The 19,944-nt window shown below is 41.3% G+C and overlaps 1 protein-coding gene across 2 annotated transcripts; it reads left to right on the top strand.

Annotated features, from left to right (window-relative positions):
- Positions 1-1,740: 1,740 nt before the first annotated feature.
- fbxl4 (F-box and leucine-rich repeat protein 4) lies at positions 1,741-19,048 on the top strand. Of its 2 annotated transcripts, none has more exons than XM_083990465.1 (9): positions 1,741-1,843; positions 3,330-3,965; positions 5,895-6,228; positions 8,849-9,093; positions 9,374-9,587; positions 11,322-11,393; positions 13,173-13,297; positions 14,088-14,275; positions 15,377-19,048. In XM_083990465.1, the coding sequence occupies exons 2-9, from the start codon at positions 3,469-3,471 to the stop codon at positions 15,538-15,540; spliced, it is 1,839 nt and encodes a 612-aa protein (XP_083846591.1). In that variant the 5' UTR covers positions 1,741-1,843; positions 3,330-3,468; the 3' UTR covers positions 15,541-19,048. The 2 variants fall into 2 exon arrangements, with proteins under 2 accessions (XP_083846591.1, XP_083846590.1); XM_083990464.1 differs by having other exon boundaries at positions 1,766-1,843; positions 3,522-3,965.
- Positions 19,049-19,944: the final 896 nt, after the last annotated feature.

The raw sequence follows: 19,944 nt of genomic DNA on the forward strand, positions 1-19,944 counted from the left end.
TGATTGATTGACAATGACAAACAATAGACCAATAATATGTGTTGATGCTGGCACACACGGCTAGCCCTCTGTAGCCTGGCCCAATTGGAAGGAATTTAGAAAGAAAGAAAGAAAAAAAACACAGCGGACCGGCCAGGCCGGCCCACATTGGGTCAACGGCCCACCGGGCATTGCCCGGTATGCCCGATGGCCAGTCCAGCCCTGATTAGTCATCATTCATAGGCCTACCTGTTTATCCAATACACTGCTAAAGAATTAACGTCTCGAATGTTGGATTTACTTGTTTCTTTCTTTCATGGCTTTGAGTTTTTTGACTGGTGCTTAGAAAAAAATGGGTTGTAAATTGTTACATTCTTGACAAAATAGCACAACACCTGTGACCCCGCTGATAAGTCTCCTGTCATCTCTGCAGGATGACTTTGACCACTAGTGCTGAACTACCTGCTAACTCCACCAATCCACAGCAGTGTGAACAAAAAACCTGGATGAAGCAGAGGAACAGCAGCGCTTGGCCCAGAATCTGTTGTTATGATCTCCTCTGCTGAACCTCCTGCCCACAACACCCGCACCGCCAACACAGACAACATCCAGCAGCCAACATTCAGACCAGAACCACACTCTGTCTTTGTTACCACACTCCCGCACCACCTGTGACCCCTCGTACTGATGTATTGATATCAACCGCTCACAGTGGTAAATTGTTAGTTGTGCTGCGATGAGTTCGGACACCAAATGTCCTGCTTTGGTTTTTCACAGGTAACAAGACAGAGATGAGTGGACTCTGCTGCTGACAACAGAGACAGGATAAAACCTCTCTGTGAAACATGATCTTATTGTTGCAAAGTTGTATTGAATGATCAGTTTCATTTGTTGTGATAAATACAAATAAATAATTAAAATAGGAATCATGAAAGTGATCAGGTCTTTGTCCAATGTCTAATATGCAAAAATAGTTTATCCCATTAAATAAACCAGAAGAGCAAATGCATAGTGAAATGGTGAAATGATCAAATATGGACAAAATGGACATACGTAGGGCAGGCCTACAGTATTTTCTAATTGTACAGCCCCATGTTACAAATTGTGAGACACCGTCAAATAGTTTATAGTGCTATAGAATATCCATGTTCATTACTCAAGGAAATCCAGTTTTAGAGACAGAAAAGCCCATAGAATTACTCCCCTGAGCACATTTCACTTTACTGCAAGTATTTATCTATTTCACGAACTGCACGAAAATAATAAACTGCCGCTTGGTAGGAGCAATTGAAGAACTACAATTCCCACAATCCTTTGCTCGAAAACAACGCTGACCGGATGTTGATAATTTGCTGTGCGGAACAGATGGGGCTTTTACTGTTCCTACGCAATTCCTAGTGATTTTTTTTTAGATAGGTTAAACTACGCATTCAAATATCCATTCTTTACGAACATATGACCCATGTGCCGTGTTTGTGTTTTTCTTCTGTCGCAGTCGTTGCAAAAAGTATTTTCCACCTGTTTTGAACGGCAGCGGAGCAAATGAGTGTAATAACGAAGTCTACGGTGTGTATCGCTGTGATCCTCAGTTGTTTACATGACTGTCACATGACATACAATGTTTTTCTTCCAAAATGAACATCTAAAATAGAGTAAATTATAGGCATTTGTGATACGACTTTCCTTATTTAACGATAATACAGAGCTCGTTATAATGTGCGCTTAACGCGTTTAGCAATGTCCGACTGTACCGGAAGGCATCATAAGGTAAAACGGCAGGAATGTTGTTTGGTGGTTGAAATATCCCGATGAAGGGAAGAAGAGGATTCCTCTCAATGAATGGATATATCGATCTACGTTTACCGTAAATTGAACTAATATCCCGTCCTGTTCGATTGTACACTTTTGCAAAGCTAGCCCCGGAAGCTAACAGTTGTGTGTTGTTGTTTTTTGACAGCTCAGCTTGTGTGGAGGCTAGCTACTAGCTAACGTTGGCTAACTAACACCCAGGCTATTTAACACTGACAGCAACAACAGCACAACGTTGGGGGAGGGAGGTGAGGGGCAGTTGAGTTCACCTCCCTGGTTAATGTTACCTCACTAGTCCATGTCCTCCTGTTAGTGTGTTTTTAATGAACTGTTAGGTTCAGAGTTTGTTTTTTCATAGGTTATGTTCATGTTAATACAACGCCAGTATTAGATTGAATCACTATAAAGTCAGCCAAGGTTTGGGATAACGTTAATGTAGCGTCACTTGTTCAGTGAAGTGTCCTGCTGTCCAACTACACTTGATGAGTCGGACTTAGCTAATGCTAAAAAAAAGCTGAGACATTTCTCAGTTAGCATTGATATAAGCTAACTTATATCTGACTACCCCCCTCTCCCCCCTATGTTTTACAGTATAACTTTATGTTTTACACGCGTGCACATAATTGTAATCAATACTTTAACTTAATCAAAGCCAACATATGAAAAGATTGACAACTATTCATGTAAATGTCCTCCAGTGTTGGCCTGGTGTTTAGAGTCCGTGTAAAGTGAAAATATATTTTTGTTCTGAGTTAGTTACATCAAAGACAGATGTCTTACTGACCACCCTGCCAAATTTGAATGCTAGAAAAACTCGTTTAGTGTGTCAAATTAGGTTTGAAATGAAATGATCATGAAAAATCAAGCTGTTCTTGTCGATCACTTTGGTATTAACAGTAGCTAGTGCTTTTGCATATTGGACTGCTCTTTTATTCAATGATGCACCTGGTGTCCTGCAGGCCAGTTAATGAGCCAGTCTGAGGTTGTGTGACATCAGGTGTGGTGCTACCAACCTGATCCTGCAGGATATTATTATATTAGTCACTCAGGTTTCAATCATTTTCTTTGAGTGGTTTTTGGACTGTCCAGTTTTGCCTATTTTCATGTTTCTTGGCTACCTGCATGTTGTTGTCAATAGGAGTAGCCCTGCAGAGACTGAAATATCTGTCAACAGTGGTACCAAGCTACATTTTGATAGCTGGTGGCTCGGTCCCATCACCATGAATGTTTGTTCAATAACAAAGTGTTGTGTTACACCTGTGGCACCACATAATAGATGGTGTCACCTTTAGAAGCTACTCCCCTTAACTTTAAAGAAGTTTTCATTTAGTGAAATGTTCAAACTTGGCATGGATTACTAACTTTGTTTTGATTTTGACAGTTAACATCTTCTTACATCAAGCTAAAAGTCTGGTTGACACACATTTGATTTATTGTATTTTATGTATTTTTTTGTTTTACAAAAAGAGAAACAATGGCATTCACACCTGCTCTCCCTCTGTTCTCACTCTTGTGTGTGTCTGTCTCTGCCTAACCTACAGGTCATGCATGCAGCCGGGCCTCTAGCCTGCGCTTTGTCCACCCGCAGCACTTGAGCGAGTGTGAATCCACTAGGTGGAGGCTCTTCCTCCCTCTAGTCTCCGTTTCTCCCCTCTGCCCCCATCAGCCCCAGAGTTCCCTATGTTAACCCTCTTGAGCATGTTTTACTATATCTGTCTGCGGCGACGCTCCAGGAGTGGGACTCGAGGCGAGGCTCTGACCAGTCGACGGGCCGTGGAGTCAGGCCAGCGGGCGGTGTTGCCGGTCAGTGTGGAGGTGGAGCAGTATGCTAAGGAGGTTTTGGATTTCAGTTCCCACTATGGCAGTGAGAATAGCATGTCCTACACCATGTGGAACCTGGCTGGGGTACCCAACGTGTACCCCAGTTCAGGAGACTTCACCCAGACGGCTGTATTCAGAGCTTATGGGACATGGTGGGAACAGTGTGCCAGTGCTCCTCCGCCTTTCCGCCGCACCCCTAAAGGCTTCCACAGTCAGGATTATATTGAACTGGGCTTTGAGGAGCCCGTCTACCCTACGACAGTGGAGGTGCTTGAGACTTATTACCCTGGAGCCATCGTCCAGATCCTGGCCTGCTCTCACAACCCCTTCTCCCAGAACCCACCCACTGATGTCAGGTAACAACCATCCGTCACTCCTAAGACACTGACTAATTAACACTAATAAGAAAACAACGCAGCTTGATTAGTTTTATCATGCACATTGTGTGTAAAGCACTTTGTTGTATTATTATGGAAAGTGCTCTACAAAGAAGCACAGACTATGTGTGTACGAATCCAGCAGATTGGTGAGAAATGTTTCTGCTCTCTCTACTAATTGAGTCAAAAGGTGCAAATGTAATCCTTAAGATTGTGTAATTAGACTTTGACAATTATAGAGGTACAGCAGCTCACTCTCAGTCATGCAGAATCAAAGTCTAAAAGGGATAGTTCAACATTTTGGCAAATAGGACCATTGCCATAATCTCTATAGTTTCAGGAGTAGGTTCGTTACCTTTATTTATCGGTGCAAGCTATTTTTAGAACGGCGGAGCAGAGCCGCGAGCTGCTCAGAGCTACGCTACGGAGGCTAATGGGATTTCTTGGTTTCCCTCATCAAACTCATCAAATACACAATCCAACAACTCCAAAACACTCTCGTGAACAAGTTGTGACCTGCACATTCACCACACTATGAGATAATAACGGAGCGGTACGAGACAGAGTTGTTTATGGAAATGGGCCAGTTTGCCAAAATGTTGAACTATACCTTTAATAAGATTTAAATGACTGACTTGCGTAAAAACTCACCCCCCTGTACAGTTCTTATAAAGGAGGAAATCAGACTATACGGTAGAAACCTCTAGATGGTAAAACCTTTTTTGTACAGTTTTTCTGTAAAGTTGGTCATTTTAACGTAAGGGACCTTTGGGGATTGACACAAATGCCCATTTGAAGAAGTCCAGGTTTCAGTCCTTACTCGTTGGCTTCATGTTTCAGCCTCTCATGTTGCTGCTTGCGACAGACAGACGTTACCTGTGTGAGACAACCAAACAACAAATTTTACTAAACTGAAACCTGTATTTTGTTGTGAAAACCTGGCTATTGGTTAATCTAGTCTTGCTGGTCATCAACAAAAAACTATTGTCATCTTCAATTAGTTAGATCTGTCCCACTTTCTGTCCCTATTAACCTTTTTCCCACACGGCATGCAACAGTGATATCATTATAATGAACTCCACTTCAGATGCTAATCTGGTTTCAGCAGAGAATACTTATGAACCTTTATCTTCAGACTCAGCCTTGAACTAGTCCTTACAATATAGTCCTTACTTCCTCAATAGACCCAAAACACATGTCTGATTTATAACTTATGTCATTATAAAAAATGCATGCAACCTACTGTTTGCAAAATTGCTATAAATTAAAGTCTGAAAAAAAAAAATCTGTCTCAATCACAGTCTTTATCTGTCTGCCAGCAATACCGACAGTAGCAGGAGCCCATCTTTGCCTGTCAGTTTCACAAGTCATTGCTATTTTTTTTTTTTTAAACCAGCAATCTTTGAATTTGTGGCGAAGGCAAAGTATTAACACTATGTTTTGTCTGTGTGTTATGGTTTCAGTACATGAAGCATTAAAAAAAAAACAAGCATAGAAACACTGAGCCAGCAGCTGAAGATGAAATGCGAGATGAAAGTTAGGGCATATTGTCCTGATGGATTATGAAAGTGGTCAGGTGTTGTAAGTCATAGGAAGCACTGGAGTGCCACTGTTGAACTATAAAAATGACTGTAGGTCTGATGGATGCTGGGCGCTGTGCTACAGGTAGAGCGCTGCCTACAAATCAACAGAGTTTTATGGGCCTATTTCCAGAGGGTAAAAAAAAAAAAAAATTGGTGATCAAAGGTGCCCACTTGATATCCTTCATGAGAAACCTGCTTTCTGTCACCCTTCACCCCTTCTAAGATTTAAGCCCTCTGGCTACATAGATCCCAGCTGGCCAGCTTAAAGATTGCTGTTGTAGTTTTTTACAGTACAACTCTTGTGTATATACTTTGTGCTGTCCAGATGGGAGGTGCTGTGGTCAGGGGAGCCCACCAAGGTGCTGACACCCCAGGCGCGGCAGTTTTCCCCAAACATCAAGCACATCAGCTTCCCCACCAACCTGCTGAGACTGGAGGTCAACAGCTCTTTGCAGGCCTACTACACCGAGCTGGACGCCGTCATTCTCCGTGGTGTCAAAGAAAGACCCATGCTGGCCCTCTATAAGATGCCCGTCATCGACATCAGCGACCTGAGTGACAGCGAGGAGGAGCTGTCCGACGTGGGCGGCCCCTTCAGGCAAGGAGATGGCAAACACCAGAGGACAGGAAACGGCTACTTTGACAAGCTGCCCTATGAGGTAATTACACACCAGGACGATGAAGAGCAGCAGACACTGAGATTTTGCTGAAAATCCTGAATGTTGGTACCAAATGTTAATTTACTAAACTAAATAATAAACTTAATGTAAATGTTAAAGGGATAGTTCACCCAAAATTCAAATTGCACTCATTATCTACTCACCCTCATGTCGACTAAGGGCTGGGAGAAGTTTCAGAGTTATCCGTGGCTTCTCTGAGTTACAGGGGGTCTCGGCGTAGCAGTGCATGTCCATATAACGGTTGCAAATGGATACCACTTTTCTTCGTAACAAAAAGACACACCAAAAAACATCCAAATACCTCCATGCTGCTCGTATGTAATGTCCGTCTTGTATTGAAGCCCCGAAATGCGAAATTGTTCCGAAAAAAATTAAATAAGTATATATTTCAAGCTTGTTTGTAGTGGAAGCTCCTCTTCCTGGTCCGTCCAAATCTCGCGCGATTTGCGCCGGCGTCAGTGCTAAAGAAAATTGGTATCCATTTGCAACCGTTATATGGACATGCACTGCTCCGCCGAGACTCCCTGTAACTCAGAGAAGCCACAGATAACTCTGAAACTTCTCCCAGCCCTTAGTCAACATGAGGGTGAGTAGATAATGAGTGCAATTTGAATTTTGGGTGAACTATCCCTTTAAGGTCCCCCCTGACACATCTGACTGCCTGTTTCAGTAAGTAAATAAAAAAAGCAGATGCTTGGCTACTTATTGATTAAAGAATTTAGAGTGGAAACATGATGACCCCAGTGGGAATAACAACAAAGGTCTGAAACAAATTTCCTGTCTTAGGCTGAACTAATGGTCACTGTCAGTGTTAATCAATCATTGTTTTTATCTGATGGAAAACAAAGAAAACTGAAAAGTAGCTTTGATAAAGTCTGTGAGTCCAAGGTGACATCATCAAATGTCTTGTTTTCTTTGTCCAACGGTCCCAAACCAAAACATATTTATTAGGGCCACGGGCAATCGCACCGGGCACTGGTCCCAACAGCTATTTCATAGCTGTTGGGACCACTCGTATTACTCCACGTTTTGATAGGTCATATAGTTTTTGATCAATCCCTGATCAATGACCATGATCATTTTTGGAGAAATTATGAGATTATAATGGGTGTGTATTGGACGGAATGTTCGTGTCAGAGTGTGTGACATCATCGGTTAGAGTGGGAGAGACGCCAGAAAAACTCCAGATTTTTTCTCTTTCCACACTCGGCCCGGCCACAATTTACACTCTACACACATATTTTTTTCAGAATTTGTAAGACAAACTTGTTATCTCTCATATCATGTGCTCAAAATATCAGAGAGACTTACAGAATTTACAGAATAAGCCTCTGAGTGCGGCCACGTCTGTCTCTGCTCCTCATTGACTCCAATACAAATATTTTCTGAGAGAAGCAGAACGGACTGATGTTTTAAAACTGCCAGCGTCGCCAAAATATTTACTGTAGAAACGCCAAATCGTACCAAATTTGGTTGGTGGCAGTTTTTCAGCGAGCAGACTCTGCATTTTCCTCGAAAACAACTAAAAGTTCTAAAAGTAGCTTGCATCGACAATTAAAGGTAACAAACTTACTCCTAAAACTATAGGGATTATGGCAGTGGGCCAGTTTGCCAAAATGTTGAACTATCCCTTTCATTTAATATCCATATGCACATTCATCTCACAGAGCATTGTAGACCCTTGACCTGTTGAATCTTATGTAACATGCAAACGAAAACTGCAAAAACAGTTTTGTTTCCTTATTTCACCCAAATTATTAGAATTATTACAAAAACAATTAAAAGTGCATCACTATTTTTAAGATTCTATTTATCTCTGTCATTAATTCAGAGCAGATTGTGATCATGCTGTAGCTTATGATGAATTCCAAAATCTTTCACAGCTGGTAGCTCAAAAATCTTCATGTCTACCCTGTATGAGCATAGACACACACACACAGACACAGACACACACACACACACACTTCAGTTAACAGTCTTCAACACAATCACGTGAACATTGTGGCTTGGCCCGGCTGCACACCTGATCTCATGTGCACTCACGGACACACAGTCATTTTCATGCCAAACAGACGTATCATGTCGTCTGAGGCGAGCTTGATACTCATTCTCTTATCTCCTCTCCAAACCGCTGCCATTAACAGCGGTCTTCACAACCGGCGTGTGTTTGTTTCAGAAACACAATATAGCTATTATCTGTCAGCTGATACCCGCTTGAACACTGCGTATTGTTAATTCACTGCAACACACACACTCACACGAGCACAGTCATTCTTTCAATTTGAGAGGCACATGAACAAAGTGCAAAACACGCCGGCTCACCTCGCCACTGATCCTGCTATCAATGCTTTGTGTCCCGGATAACCATTATTTAGATCTGCCTGACAGACAGGGCACAATTAACATTCTCTTCTCCACTCTGTTGTTCTCTGTTCCTCCACTCTTTAATGTTTTGTTATACTTTGCGTTCTGCAGTGCACTCACATCTTTTGTCTCTCTCATTTCTTCTCCTTGCCTTTCACCCCTTCCCCCCCTCTATATCTTACCCTTTCCTTTCTCCTCTCGCCTCCTAACCTCTCTCCCCATCCTCCGTCCACAGCTCATCCAGCTGATACTGAGCCACCTGACCCTGCCAGACCTCTGCCGTCTGGCCCAGAGCTGTAAGCTGCTGCACCAGCACTGCTGCGACCCGCTGCAGTACACCCAGCTGAGTCTGCAGCCCTACTGGGCCCGGCTGAGTGACGCCTCCCTGGGACACCTGCAGAGCCGCTGCACTCTCCTCCAGAGGCTCAACCTGTCCTGGACCGGCAGCCGCGGAGCTCTCACCCTGACCGGCTTCAGCAGGTCAGACTGTCAGCAGCACCACAAGTGCCAGAAAAATGCCGATGACCTTGGAAAACTAGCAAATACTCCCAAGCATAGGCGTTTGTTGTTGTAGAGAGAAACACACCGAGACAAAAGAAACTTTCCACTGTCGTTCATAAGGAAAATAAAATACGACATGTTGAAAAGTTATTATTGTCTGAAATATGAATGGAAAGATTAGGAGGTTCCTCATGTGGGATTGATTCATTTTCTGTGTTTCTCTACTTCCACTCACTTCCCCCCCCCTCTCTCCCCACAGTTTCATGAAGGCTTGTGGCCTCAGTTTGGTCTGTCTGGAGCTTTCATGCTGCCACTTCCTGAACGAGGCCTGTCTGGAGGTCATCTCCCAGACTTGTCCAGAGCTACAGGAGCTCAACCTGTCGTCCTGCGACCGTCTCCACTCGCAGGCCTTCACTCACATCTCTAAACTAACCCGACTCCGCAGGCTCGTGCTCTACCGGACTAAGATAGAGGTGAGCACAGTCAACAGGGTCACTGGGAAACCTCAATCAAAATGAAAACACTAGATAGTATTGGATATCTCAGCAACACAATACATAGTGTACTGTTGAGGTCTTTGACACAACTTCAAAGTTATCCTATTTCACATTGTGTTGATAATTTTGTTAAATTTTAGATGTTTGAATCTTAAATCGCTGCTGTATATTTGACTGAAGTAGGTGTGATGTCATAAAATCATGTTTGTACAACCAGATACAATAAACCACCTCAATGCACGTGAACATGAGGTGAACTAACAATAAGAATAGCATTCTTTTACATGGAGGTAGACTCACAATCATAAATGGTAAATAAAAAATGAAAGTATAAATGGACCCAATTGCCACAAAATAATTAGTTGGTGCCAAAATATAATTACAATCGGAATAGATTTCATTGCCAAGTATGTTTACACTTACAAAGGATTTGACTTGGTGTATTTGTGCTGTGAAGAACATGAGGTTATAAGTACAAAAATACAATAACAAACTACATTTCAATAAAGACTAAAATAAAGAAGAGAAAAGAGATAACGGCAGCGACCAAATTGCATATAAACAGGAATATCTAAAAACTATTTTGGCAATAACTGAACCATTTTCTGGCCTGTCTTTTCATTTTTATTTTTTGTTTTTACTTCAATTTAATCACCCATTCAGAAGCCCTTTCATGCTTTAGGACTAATGATCTCCACAGGCTGTTTATTCGATGCTACATGTTTTTGGGAGAGTGCTGCTGATTCTCTGTTGTTGTTGTGTTTTAAGATGAACTGAGTCAACCCCTGAGCTCAGGGGGTCTCGGAGACACGTCCTGCATGTGTTCGGGTTCAGGCCTGTCTGACGTGTAAAAAAACCACTGTCTTGTGCGTCGGTGTTACACCTCAGCGTTTCTCCAGTGTTTGTCATGTTTCAGAGCGGCGTTGTGGGCAGGAGGCAGTGTAGAGTTTCTGCAGCGGAGCCAGGCAACATGCTGCAAGTTGTTTATACCCAGGCAGACAGAGCGAGCTGTGTGTCTGTTTGAAGCCCTGACATCTCAGCTGTCATTACCCTGTCACTGTTCTAATTAAATGGCTAGCTCGCTGCAGAGAGGCGTTTGTAAAGATGCCAGCGACAGACTCGAGTACACACACCAAACACACACACAAGAGGCTTTCCCTTTCATGTCTGACACTTTCCCCCTGCCACCGAGGTTCATGTGTTGGCAATTGCAGTGTTGAATTCCCATATCTCCATCCTAGCTGCAGAGCCACTGGAGAGCTCTCTGTCCTCGCCGTGCTGACTCTGTGAGGAGATCATGTAAAAGAAAAGAATCTGTTTGTGCAATATTAAATTCCCTTAAATACAGTAAGTGTTACCTGAGTGTTCCCACGCAGCAGACAGGAAAACACTTAGGAGGAACTTTTGACTTTTGACTGGACCTGTTAGTGTTATTCAAGTGCGTATTGTTAATTTAATGTCTAGATTTACACTTGGATACAATGTGGGGGGTGCAGTTTGTTGTTGAACATGTTGCTACAAACAGCAGTCATTGTGCAAATTTAATTTTTTCTTTCCTTCATTGCTCCTGACTTTTTTGTTTTGTGATGCCCTCATTACCAGGCTCTGCACTCTTAAATATAAACATATCACAAGTGACACGAATGACACTTTTTGAAAGTATACTGTGGGTGAGTAACTCTGTATCTTCCTCTCTCTTTGTTTCACCAGCAAACATCTATTCTGAGCATCCTGACTTTCTGCATCGAGCTGAGACACCTCAACCTGGGAAGCTGTGTGAGGGTGAGAATGTACACACACATAGACACACACAGACACACACAGAGCGGAGGACTCCAGAGCCCTGTCACATTGGATGTGTCAGTGCACATAAATAAGGAAGCTGTGAGGTTCTTTAGTTCCTCAGTCAACAGATTTGCCATTAGCTTGTGTAAGTTTTTTGCGCAAAGGAATATTTCACAATTTTTTCGGAAAGAAACACATTCGTTTCTGAGGAAGAATTAGACGAGAAGATTAAAAGCATTGTCATCTACAGCTACAGCTGATTAGCTTTTCTTAACAGAAAGACTGGAGAGAGGAAAACGGCTATAGCTTGATCTGTACTGTTGAGTTTTGTACTGTAAAGCCCTTTTTTAACCTTTATTTATTTGATTTATTGGAACAAATACAATAATTCAATGTTTATTTCATGTTTCAGATGTTTCTTTCCTTCGTGCATAACCCCCACAAAACAGGACGTTTTCATTACACTTCAGTTTTTGTACAGACTAAACAAATAAGATATCACATTTAATTTAGATGTGCTGGAAAAATGATTTCATTACCATCGCACAGAGCCAGAGTTGAAGCTCAGTGAAGCTAATTGGTTCCTAGCTGCAGCCTTATGTTTAATATGAGAAATGTCAAATTGTTCCTTTAATGATGTTCCGCTCACTGTGCATAATATCATTGTACACTGTGCACAGTATGTGGCGTTTGTGGGTTTATGTTGGCTTTTAAAATACACATTTTTGCAATATCATAGATTAATTAGCCTATTAATGCAGCTTTCTAAAAGGTATTTCAAAAAGAAAAGGAAATTCAGTTCAAACACATTGTTTACTGGCTGTCTAATTTTCTCACTCACTCGGTTTTTAACAGACAAAATGACTCGGTCGTTCAAGCACACACCGTGTCATTAGCTGAGTTTCCATCCAAATGATTGATCTTTGATGCAAATTATGATGTAGCAAATGAGAAAATGTGAGAGGAAATCCAAAAAATTTGAGTACACTTTCCTCTCGTGCTTTCTCTTCAGACATAAAGTGTCATCATTAGTAATGGAATGGAAATACATAATGACAGCAACTCTATCAGCCAAAGATTTAATATCAGTCCACTGCTAAGAGAAATTCTGCATGCTGTCATTTCTGTGGGCGAGGTACATGCACTGGCTGTTTGGCTGCTGAATTCCATTTCTTTGCTTTCATCTTTGGATGAAAGGATGAAATATGGCCAACATTACCTGACACCAAAGAACAATAACAGTCGCGCAAACACAAATCACTTCTTGAAAGACTATTTCAATTTTTTTTTTTGATGATGATGATGATGTTCTCTGTTAGAGCTTTGTTCTCTCTCTTGAGGAAGTGAGCTTATGCGCCTCGAACCAGTCGATACATCTAAGCAGCTTTTTATTATCGCTACATTTCAAAAGTTTGTTCAAAATACACAAGAGAGATGGTTAGAGGAAAATGACTATTGACTGACTGACTCATTACTTCATTCTCTCTCACTGCCGTCCTCAAGGTAAATTACTGAATTCTGTGAAAGCACGGAGCACACAGTATGTCGTGGTGTCTGTAGTGGAGCAAACATCACAGAATCTCTTATGTTTCTTGATCATATTTACACAGACTTCACACAGACCATCATTCATAAACCACATCTGCTAAATCAGCTGCAAGGTTTGAGGGGGTTGCTGTAGATTTGTATACGCTGAAGGTCAAAGATTCTCCATGAGGCTTCAAACATACACTGAAACTGAAGAGTGTGAATTAATGCAGTCTGTCTCTCCTGCAGATTGAGGACTATGACACTGTAGCCAGCATGCTGGCTGCCCGCTGTCGCTCGCTCCGCTCGGTGGACCTGTGGCGCTGCAGGAACCTGACAGATCGAGGCCTGGCCGAACTCGTCTCTGGCTGCAGGTAGGCAGTGTTGTTGCGTTCTGTGTTTTACAGGGTTCCTACGCAAGTATGGAAAGTATAGAAAAGTATGGAATTTGATTTTATACATTTCCAGGTCTGGAAAAGTATGGATAATGGAAACTTGTATGGAAATATATTTATCTTAATACTTATCTGGATTTGGTCTTATCTGAAGTTATTTGGGTTAATTATTTTGTATGCGCTATGTACCTGGCTACAATCTCCTGGAAATGATTCTATTCTTCTATTCTATAATGGCATATAAATTCAGAATAATGAAAACAAACGATTAATTGCATAATTTATTGACATGATACACATCTAATTACTCAAATGTCACAAATTATTAGATTTTTTTTTACAGAGAAGTCTGGAAACTAGGATCTGGAAAAAGTGTGTAGGAAAATGTGTCAGAACTCTGGTTTTAAAATCATCACTGAGGGGATCATGTCTTCAGGTTGTCTGCTGCCCATCTCATTCTCTTGAAGGCAATATCTCAGGAATTTAAATTTCTGTGGGACAAACTCAAGGAAGAACTGATTTTTGGTAGACAAAGGTCAAGATCTCACAAACGTTCACTTGCATTCATAAATTACAAACCAACTAAGCTTGTTGACTGATGTTTACAATGACAAGGCAATGGTTCTGGTTAAATCCTTTAATGCACTTAAACACCATTATGCTATTAAACAAGTTAAGTGTTGCAAACCACAGAAGATCGTATCTGACTCCAGTTTGAATTTGTCGACTGTGTGTCCCCGGTCTCTGTGTTTGGTCTGTGGTTGCTCAGGATGCTGGAGGAGTTGGACCTGGGCTGGTGTCCCACCCTGCAGAGCAGCACCGGCTGTTTCCAGCACCTCGGCCGCAGCCTGCCGCGCCTGCGCAAACTCTTCCTCACCGCCAACCGCACCGTCTGCGACTCAGACATCGAGGAGCTGGCCGCCAGCTGCCCCTCGCTGCAGCATCTCGACATACTGGGTAAGCAATTATCTTTCTCATACGTGGATATCCCTTCACAAACATTTGGTGTTTATTAACTATTTGTTAATTATGGTCGTTGCCAGCGTTTTAAAGAGTGGCTGTTTTTCACATCAACTTTATATTTTAGTGGAGCATTTCCAATGTGGGATGTGGTTAGATGTCAAAGTAAACCGCAAAAGACTCACAGCACTTCACAAATATGCAAACATTACCATATGTATAATGGCAACAAGCCAACACTGTTGCCTCCTTCTTTACACCTGGCCATCGTCGCATCTGAAAAACTGAATATTACTGAACATTAATTTTCAGCCTGCACCTCAAATGTGCGTGCTCCTGGCTCCATTAAATTTCAATTTTTGGAGATTACTATTCATGTATATTTTTCATTACACTTGTTTTTGTCTTATAATTTTTCACTTTTCCCATATTCAGTTATGGACCTGTGAATATACATATAGGTATCATCATTACTGATGCATCATTAAAAATAAAAGTTGTGCACATTTCATTGATAAACACAAACATTCGCAACATATGAATGAATTCATTTATTTATAATTCCTGGTCATTATTGAATCATCATTTTCCATTGGATTGCTGTGTGGAAAGCGCAATTTGGGGGTAAAAAATATATGCATTTGAGAAATTTCAAAAACTCCCAAATGAACAGTAACCCAGAGGATTAATACTGAGTGAAATACTGCTCAGTAAGCAAAGTTGCAACAGCTCACCACAGCAGTAACTGTGCACTGTAGCTCCAGTTGCATAAGTTGATGAGTTTGACAGCACAGTAGCATGACGAGTGTTATTCAGGCCGGATACAGTTTGCTGATGTTATCAGTTCTTTGGCTGTTACAGGTGTGCTACAGCAGCTGGAGAGTAAATCACCAGTAGCATAAGGAAACAAAATAATATGACGTGTTGTTTTGGTCCAAACTCTTTCTATATTATTTGTGTTAGCTGTATTATTATTGGTAATGATGGACGTAAATGTGCGTTCAGCTTACTCTTATAAATATGCACACTGTTTTTAAAGATGTCCTTTCATTACTTCCCCTTTTCTTCGACCCTGCTGTGACACATCTGTCTGGGCAGGTACACGGCTGGTGAGCCCGGCCTCACTGAAGAAACTCCTCCAGTCCTGTCCTCGACTTCTCCTCCTGGACGTCTCCTTCTGCTCCCAGATAGACATGCGGGCCGTTCAAGAGCTGTGTGGCCTGTTCCCCAATGTTGCCATCAAGAAGAGTTTCACCCAGTGACCCACGGCCACTGTCCACTGTCCCCAGCTGTCCACAGGAGGCAGGAGCAGGGAGGTGCTTGCCAGCAAACACTGCCCCAGAGAGAATCAAGCATCAGCGGAGATGCTGGAGGAGATCGCAGAGCATCACAGTATCTGTATCAGAGACAAGATCTTTCACTGATCAGGAGTTAAAGCGGTTGGACTGGGAGAGGAGGTTCTTTGGAATAAATGACTGAACACTACTAATGGATAATAGAACAAGAGACCTTTTTTGTGTTTGTTTTTTTTTGGACACTCGAAATCAGGGTCGTTGCAGTAAAGCTGCTACATCTTCCCAGAATATGAATCACCACTTTTCATTTGTTGCCAAGAAAAACAAGGCTTAAAAAATATGCCTTGGTACTGGATGCAAGACACACAAACAACCCAACATTTATGAGAAAACCTCCCTCGAACATCTTGGTAGGAGAACAAAAAGGGATTTTGAAAAAAAAAGTGTGAAACATACTCTTAGTGAATACAGAGGAAAATGGGGTGTTTGGTAGCCACATATTGATGTTAGCTGGTAACATATTTAAAGATCAGGGGCTTTGTCAGTGCCTTGTGCTGTTAACATGGTCTATTTCAATGCACAGTTCTGACAGAACCTGTCAACGTCGAGCCAGTTTGATTTAATTATAAGAAATAATACTTGATGCTGTTGTGTTCAGTGGTATCAGGAGCGTTGGAGGTGAAACGCAGCCTTACTTCACACACTGCACTGTGTGGATTGTGCCAACTTGAACCTTAATGCAAGTATCACAACTTTTTTTTTTTTTTTTTGGGTTGATGCACACTGACTGAGTCATCATGTTGAAGTGACACAACAACAACACGCCATCAACTGTCCTTGCACCTGAGATTCACTAACAACATGTTTTCATTTGAAAACGTGAGAACTTGTGAAGAACCGAACAAGAACGAAATGAGTTTTAATTTACACATGCTATAAGTGGAGAAGTACAAAAAAAAAATCTGATAAAAGACTGACAAAGTGGCTCATGTGGGATGAAAGCACTAAGAGGTAATGGTATAAAACAGAAAAGCAAATTATCCTCACCTGTAAGAAGCTGAAACCAGTGACAGATTGACATATTTTGCTTTTGAAAAAAAAAAAAAAAATGACTGGAACAACTTCTAAATTATCAACAAGTTTGAAGCAACATATCAGTGTATGCATTTATTAGTTTTTCACCATACTTTATAGTTATGATATATAAATTAGAAAAGTTTGTAGTGAGATTGGTAGGTGCTGACTTAATCAATCATACAAGGCTTTTGGCTTTTTTATGGTTTAGACTTGTAGATTAAGTTGCCAGATGTAACTTCATTTCTGCCCTTTAATGGAAATGACATGTTTCATAGTTGTTTTTTTTGGGTTATTTGAGATTCCACTGAACTCTTTAGTCTGGCCCAAGTAAAGCGACAACAAACAAAATAAGAAATCATGTCAGGTTAAAGCTAATTAGACTGATTGATAATTGGGTATGCTGAGGTCATACTGGTCATTTATTTTGTTAGTAATTGTTTCGGCTATTTCATTTTGGAGGAGAGGATTGAGTGTTGAAGTCAAAAGATGTGGGCACAACAGTCTGAATGTCACTGGTTCTGCATGTTTTTCCTGTTGTTATTAACCTGCAGCTGTTTGTCTGTGCTGTTTGACTGCAGCACTGCTTATGTACATACCTACCAACATGAAGATCAGCAGATGGGGAGGACTACTGTGAAGTGTGAGAACGTAAGAATGACGCAGTGTAAATAGTCTGTGATCTCAGTAATTGTCCTGAAACTCAGGGGTATCTATTTCATTCGGTTTTAATTTTTTTTTTTTTAAACATATATTTTACTTCAGAAACCAGCACAGCAGACGTCTTTAAAGACGACAACACCAGACTGAGTCGGCTTTGAGGTTACCTGCCATCGGTGCTGCTCTGACACAACGACAACAAACAACACATGACACAAATGATCAGTTCGCACTGAAGTGACTGAGACTGAGGAAAAAACTATAGCTTATTGAGTGTTGAATGTTGCTGTAGTTGTATGATTGTGAAACATATATTCCTGTTCCTAATTATTTAATTTTTTGTAATTTATAAAGCCATGGGTAAAGTATGGCAGAAGTGCTTGAGAAGCATTTCATTTCTTCTTTTTTTTTTTTTTTTTGTTGAAAAAACTTGAAGTTTTGTTTTAAGCACATGCTACTAGTCAATATTTGTGCCTTATACTCCTGTTTGAATGTGGTGTGATGTCCATGTGGATTAGATTGTAGTGAAGTGCTTTGCTTTTACGCCCTTCAACCAAAGTAATACAAAGAAACCTGGTCATTAGTCCCTCTACTATATATGACCAGTGTATATGCCATATATTGTATATCAGCCATGTTGATTAATATGCAAAATACTATTTATTTATACTTCCCTGTGTGATAAAAATGTTATTTAAATTCATTTTCCTTATATACATAAACAGTACATTTCAGCAAATGCAGTGTTTTGTTTTCTTACCCAAAGTCATATCAGAGGATTGATATCTATTTCCCTGTGGGACTCCATGAGTCTAGGCCAGCTTTGTAGTAGAAGGAGCTTTTTAGCCTTTAGTGTGATACAAAGAACAGAAGTACGCCCTAAATTTAGCTTGGTACAAACATACCATTACCAGCAATGGTACAAAGAATGGAGCCGCTGAGTTAGCATTAGCATGCAGAATGTCCTTACAGCGATGAAGATGAAGATGGTCTTTTCTATATAAGTTAGCTTCTGTTTCCATTTTTATTAGGTGCAGAGCTAGCTTGCACTGAAATCATGATCAAAGTATATTTTTTCTGGATGGTCTACAAATAAGAGCAAATAACACATTATTGGCACTTGAAATCTGAATTATTCCGCTTCAGTAGGCCTATGCCAGAAAGACAAAATGTCATAGTTAACATAAAACTGGATAAATGCTGTCCATGTAAGTTTTTTTTTTGTCAGGGGAATTTGAAATTACTTGTATTTCTAAAACCGTCACCATGGTCTGGATGCCAGCGGTTTCCCTGCTCCTTTGTGCTAAGCTAGGCTTTAGCTAGTCCTGACAAAGCAGTAGCCTACAGGATCCTAATATGGGATGTCTTGAAGTTAACAGATATCAATCTTCCAGTCAGATTATGGGTTTGATGGGAAAATGCTGGAATGTCCCATTATTTATGTTGACATTGATATTTCTCCATTTGTTTTCAGCATCGGTCGTGTCTGGATAGGAATGGGTGTGTGCAAAGCTAGAGGAGCCCTTCCTTTCAGATGATGCAGATATTACTTAAATGAATAGGAAATCAGATAATTGCAGCTGAAAGCAATTTTATTATAGCTGGTTGACTGGAAGCCAAGAAGTGCATCACGTTTTGCCTGGTCCAGAGACAACAGCATCAAAATAAAAAACACTGATCATGTACGACAGCATAGGCTACTGTGTACAGCAATGATCAGAAACAAACAGCATTTACTTAAGGCAGACTTAAAAAAAAAAAACAACTCTACAGTGTTTGTATTTTCTGTGAGCAACTGGGATGATCCTGTTTTTCTGTCATGTAAAATGCACTCCTCTTTTTTTTTCATTCTTCCTAGTGTGGATGTGTGGTCAGCCTTTGTGCCATTTGGTAAGGACACGCAGTGATGCTCCCTGTGCTGCGGCGTGAAAGCTGCTGTTGTGTGTGTGTGTGTGAAAAGATTGTGCCCCTGTCATGATGAAACCGGGTGCTTCACTTTTCACCAGATTTCAAATAAAGTGAAGGCTGATGACTGATACAGAAGGCTCCGTGTCTCTGTCTGTCTCTGTGTGCAGCTCCTTTGATTTTCCTCACAATCCTCTTGCTGGGACTTGGATATTATGAGGAATCTTGACAGAAGAACAAAAGTGTCTACATCACTACAAATGCATTAACTGGCTTAACATGCCACTTTCCCCTTGCTCTCCAGCTCCAGTGAACAGGACGCCATCACTGTCGTAACAAATGTAAACCGTTCCACTGTGTCATGTTAAGGCCGTCGTAAGTAGACCCACGGAAGTGTGACAAGGAGAAAAGTGGGGTCGTCCACAGCCGCTGAGGCCTTTAGTCTGGATGACGGACTGAATAGTAGTGGTGGAATGATCCTTTATGCCTTAACCCTCTGCTATTTTACAGTCTATTAATACCACAGGGAGAAGTGACATTAGCTTGTCTTCTTAACGGCCTTTTAATGAATTGTTTATGCCTGGTTTAATGATGTATATTGTGGCCCTGTAATGTGCCCTAATGACGGAGAACGAGGCGGCCTCGGCTGAAGTATTAATTTGGACTGCCTCCCCAATGATTATTCCTCAGCCACCAACACCACCACCACCACCACCACAGTCACTGCTGCTG

Source organism: Trachurus trachurus (genome assembly GCF_905171665.1).
Source record: "Trachurus trachurus genome assembly, chromosome: 16".
NCBI lineage: Eukaryota > Metazoa > Chordata > Actinopteri > Carangiformes > Carangidae > Trachurus > Trachurus trachurus.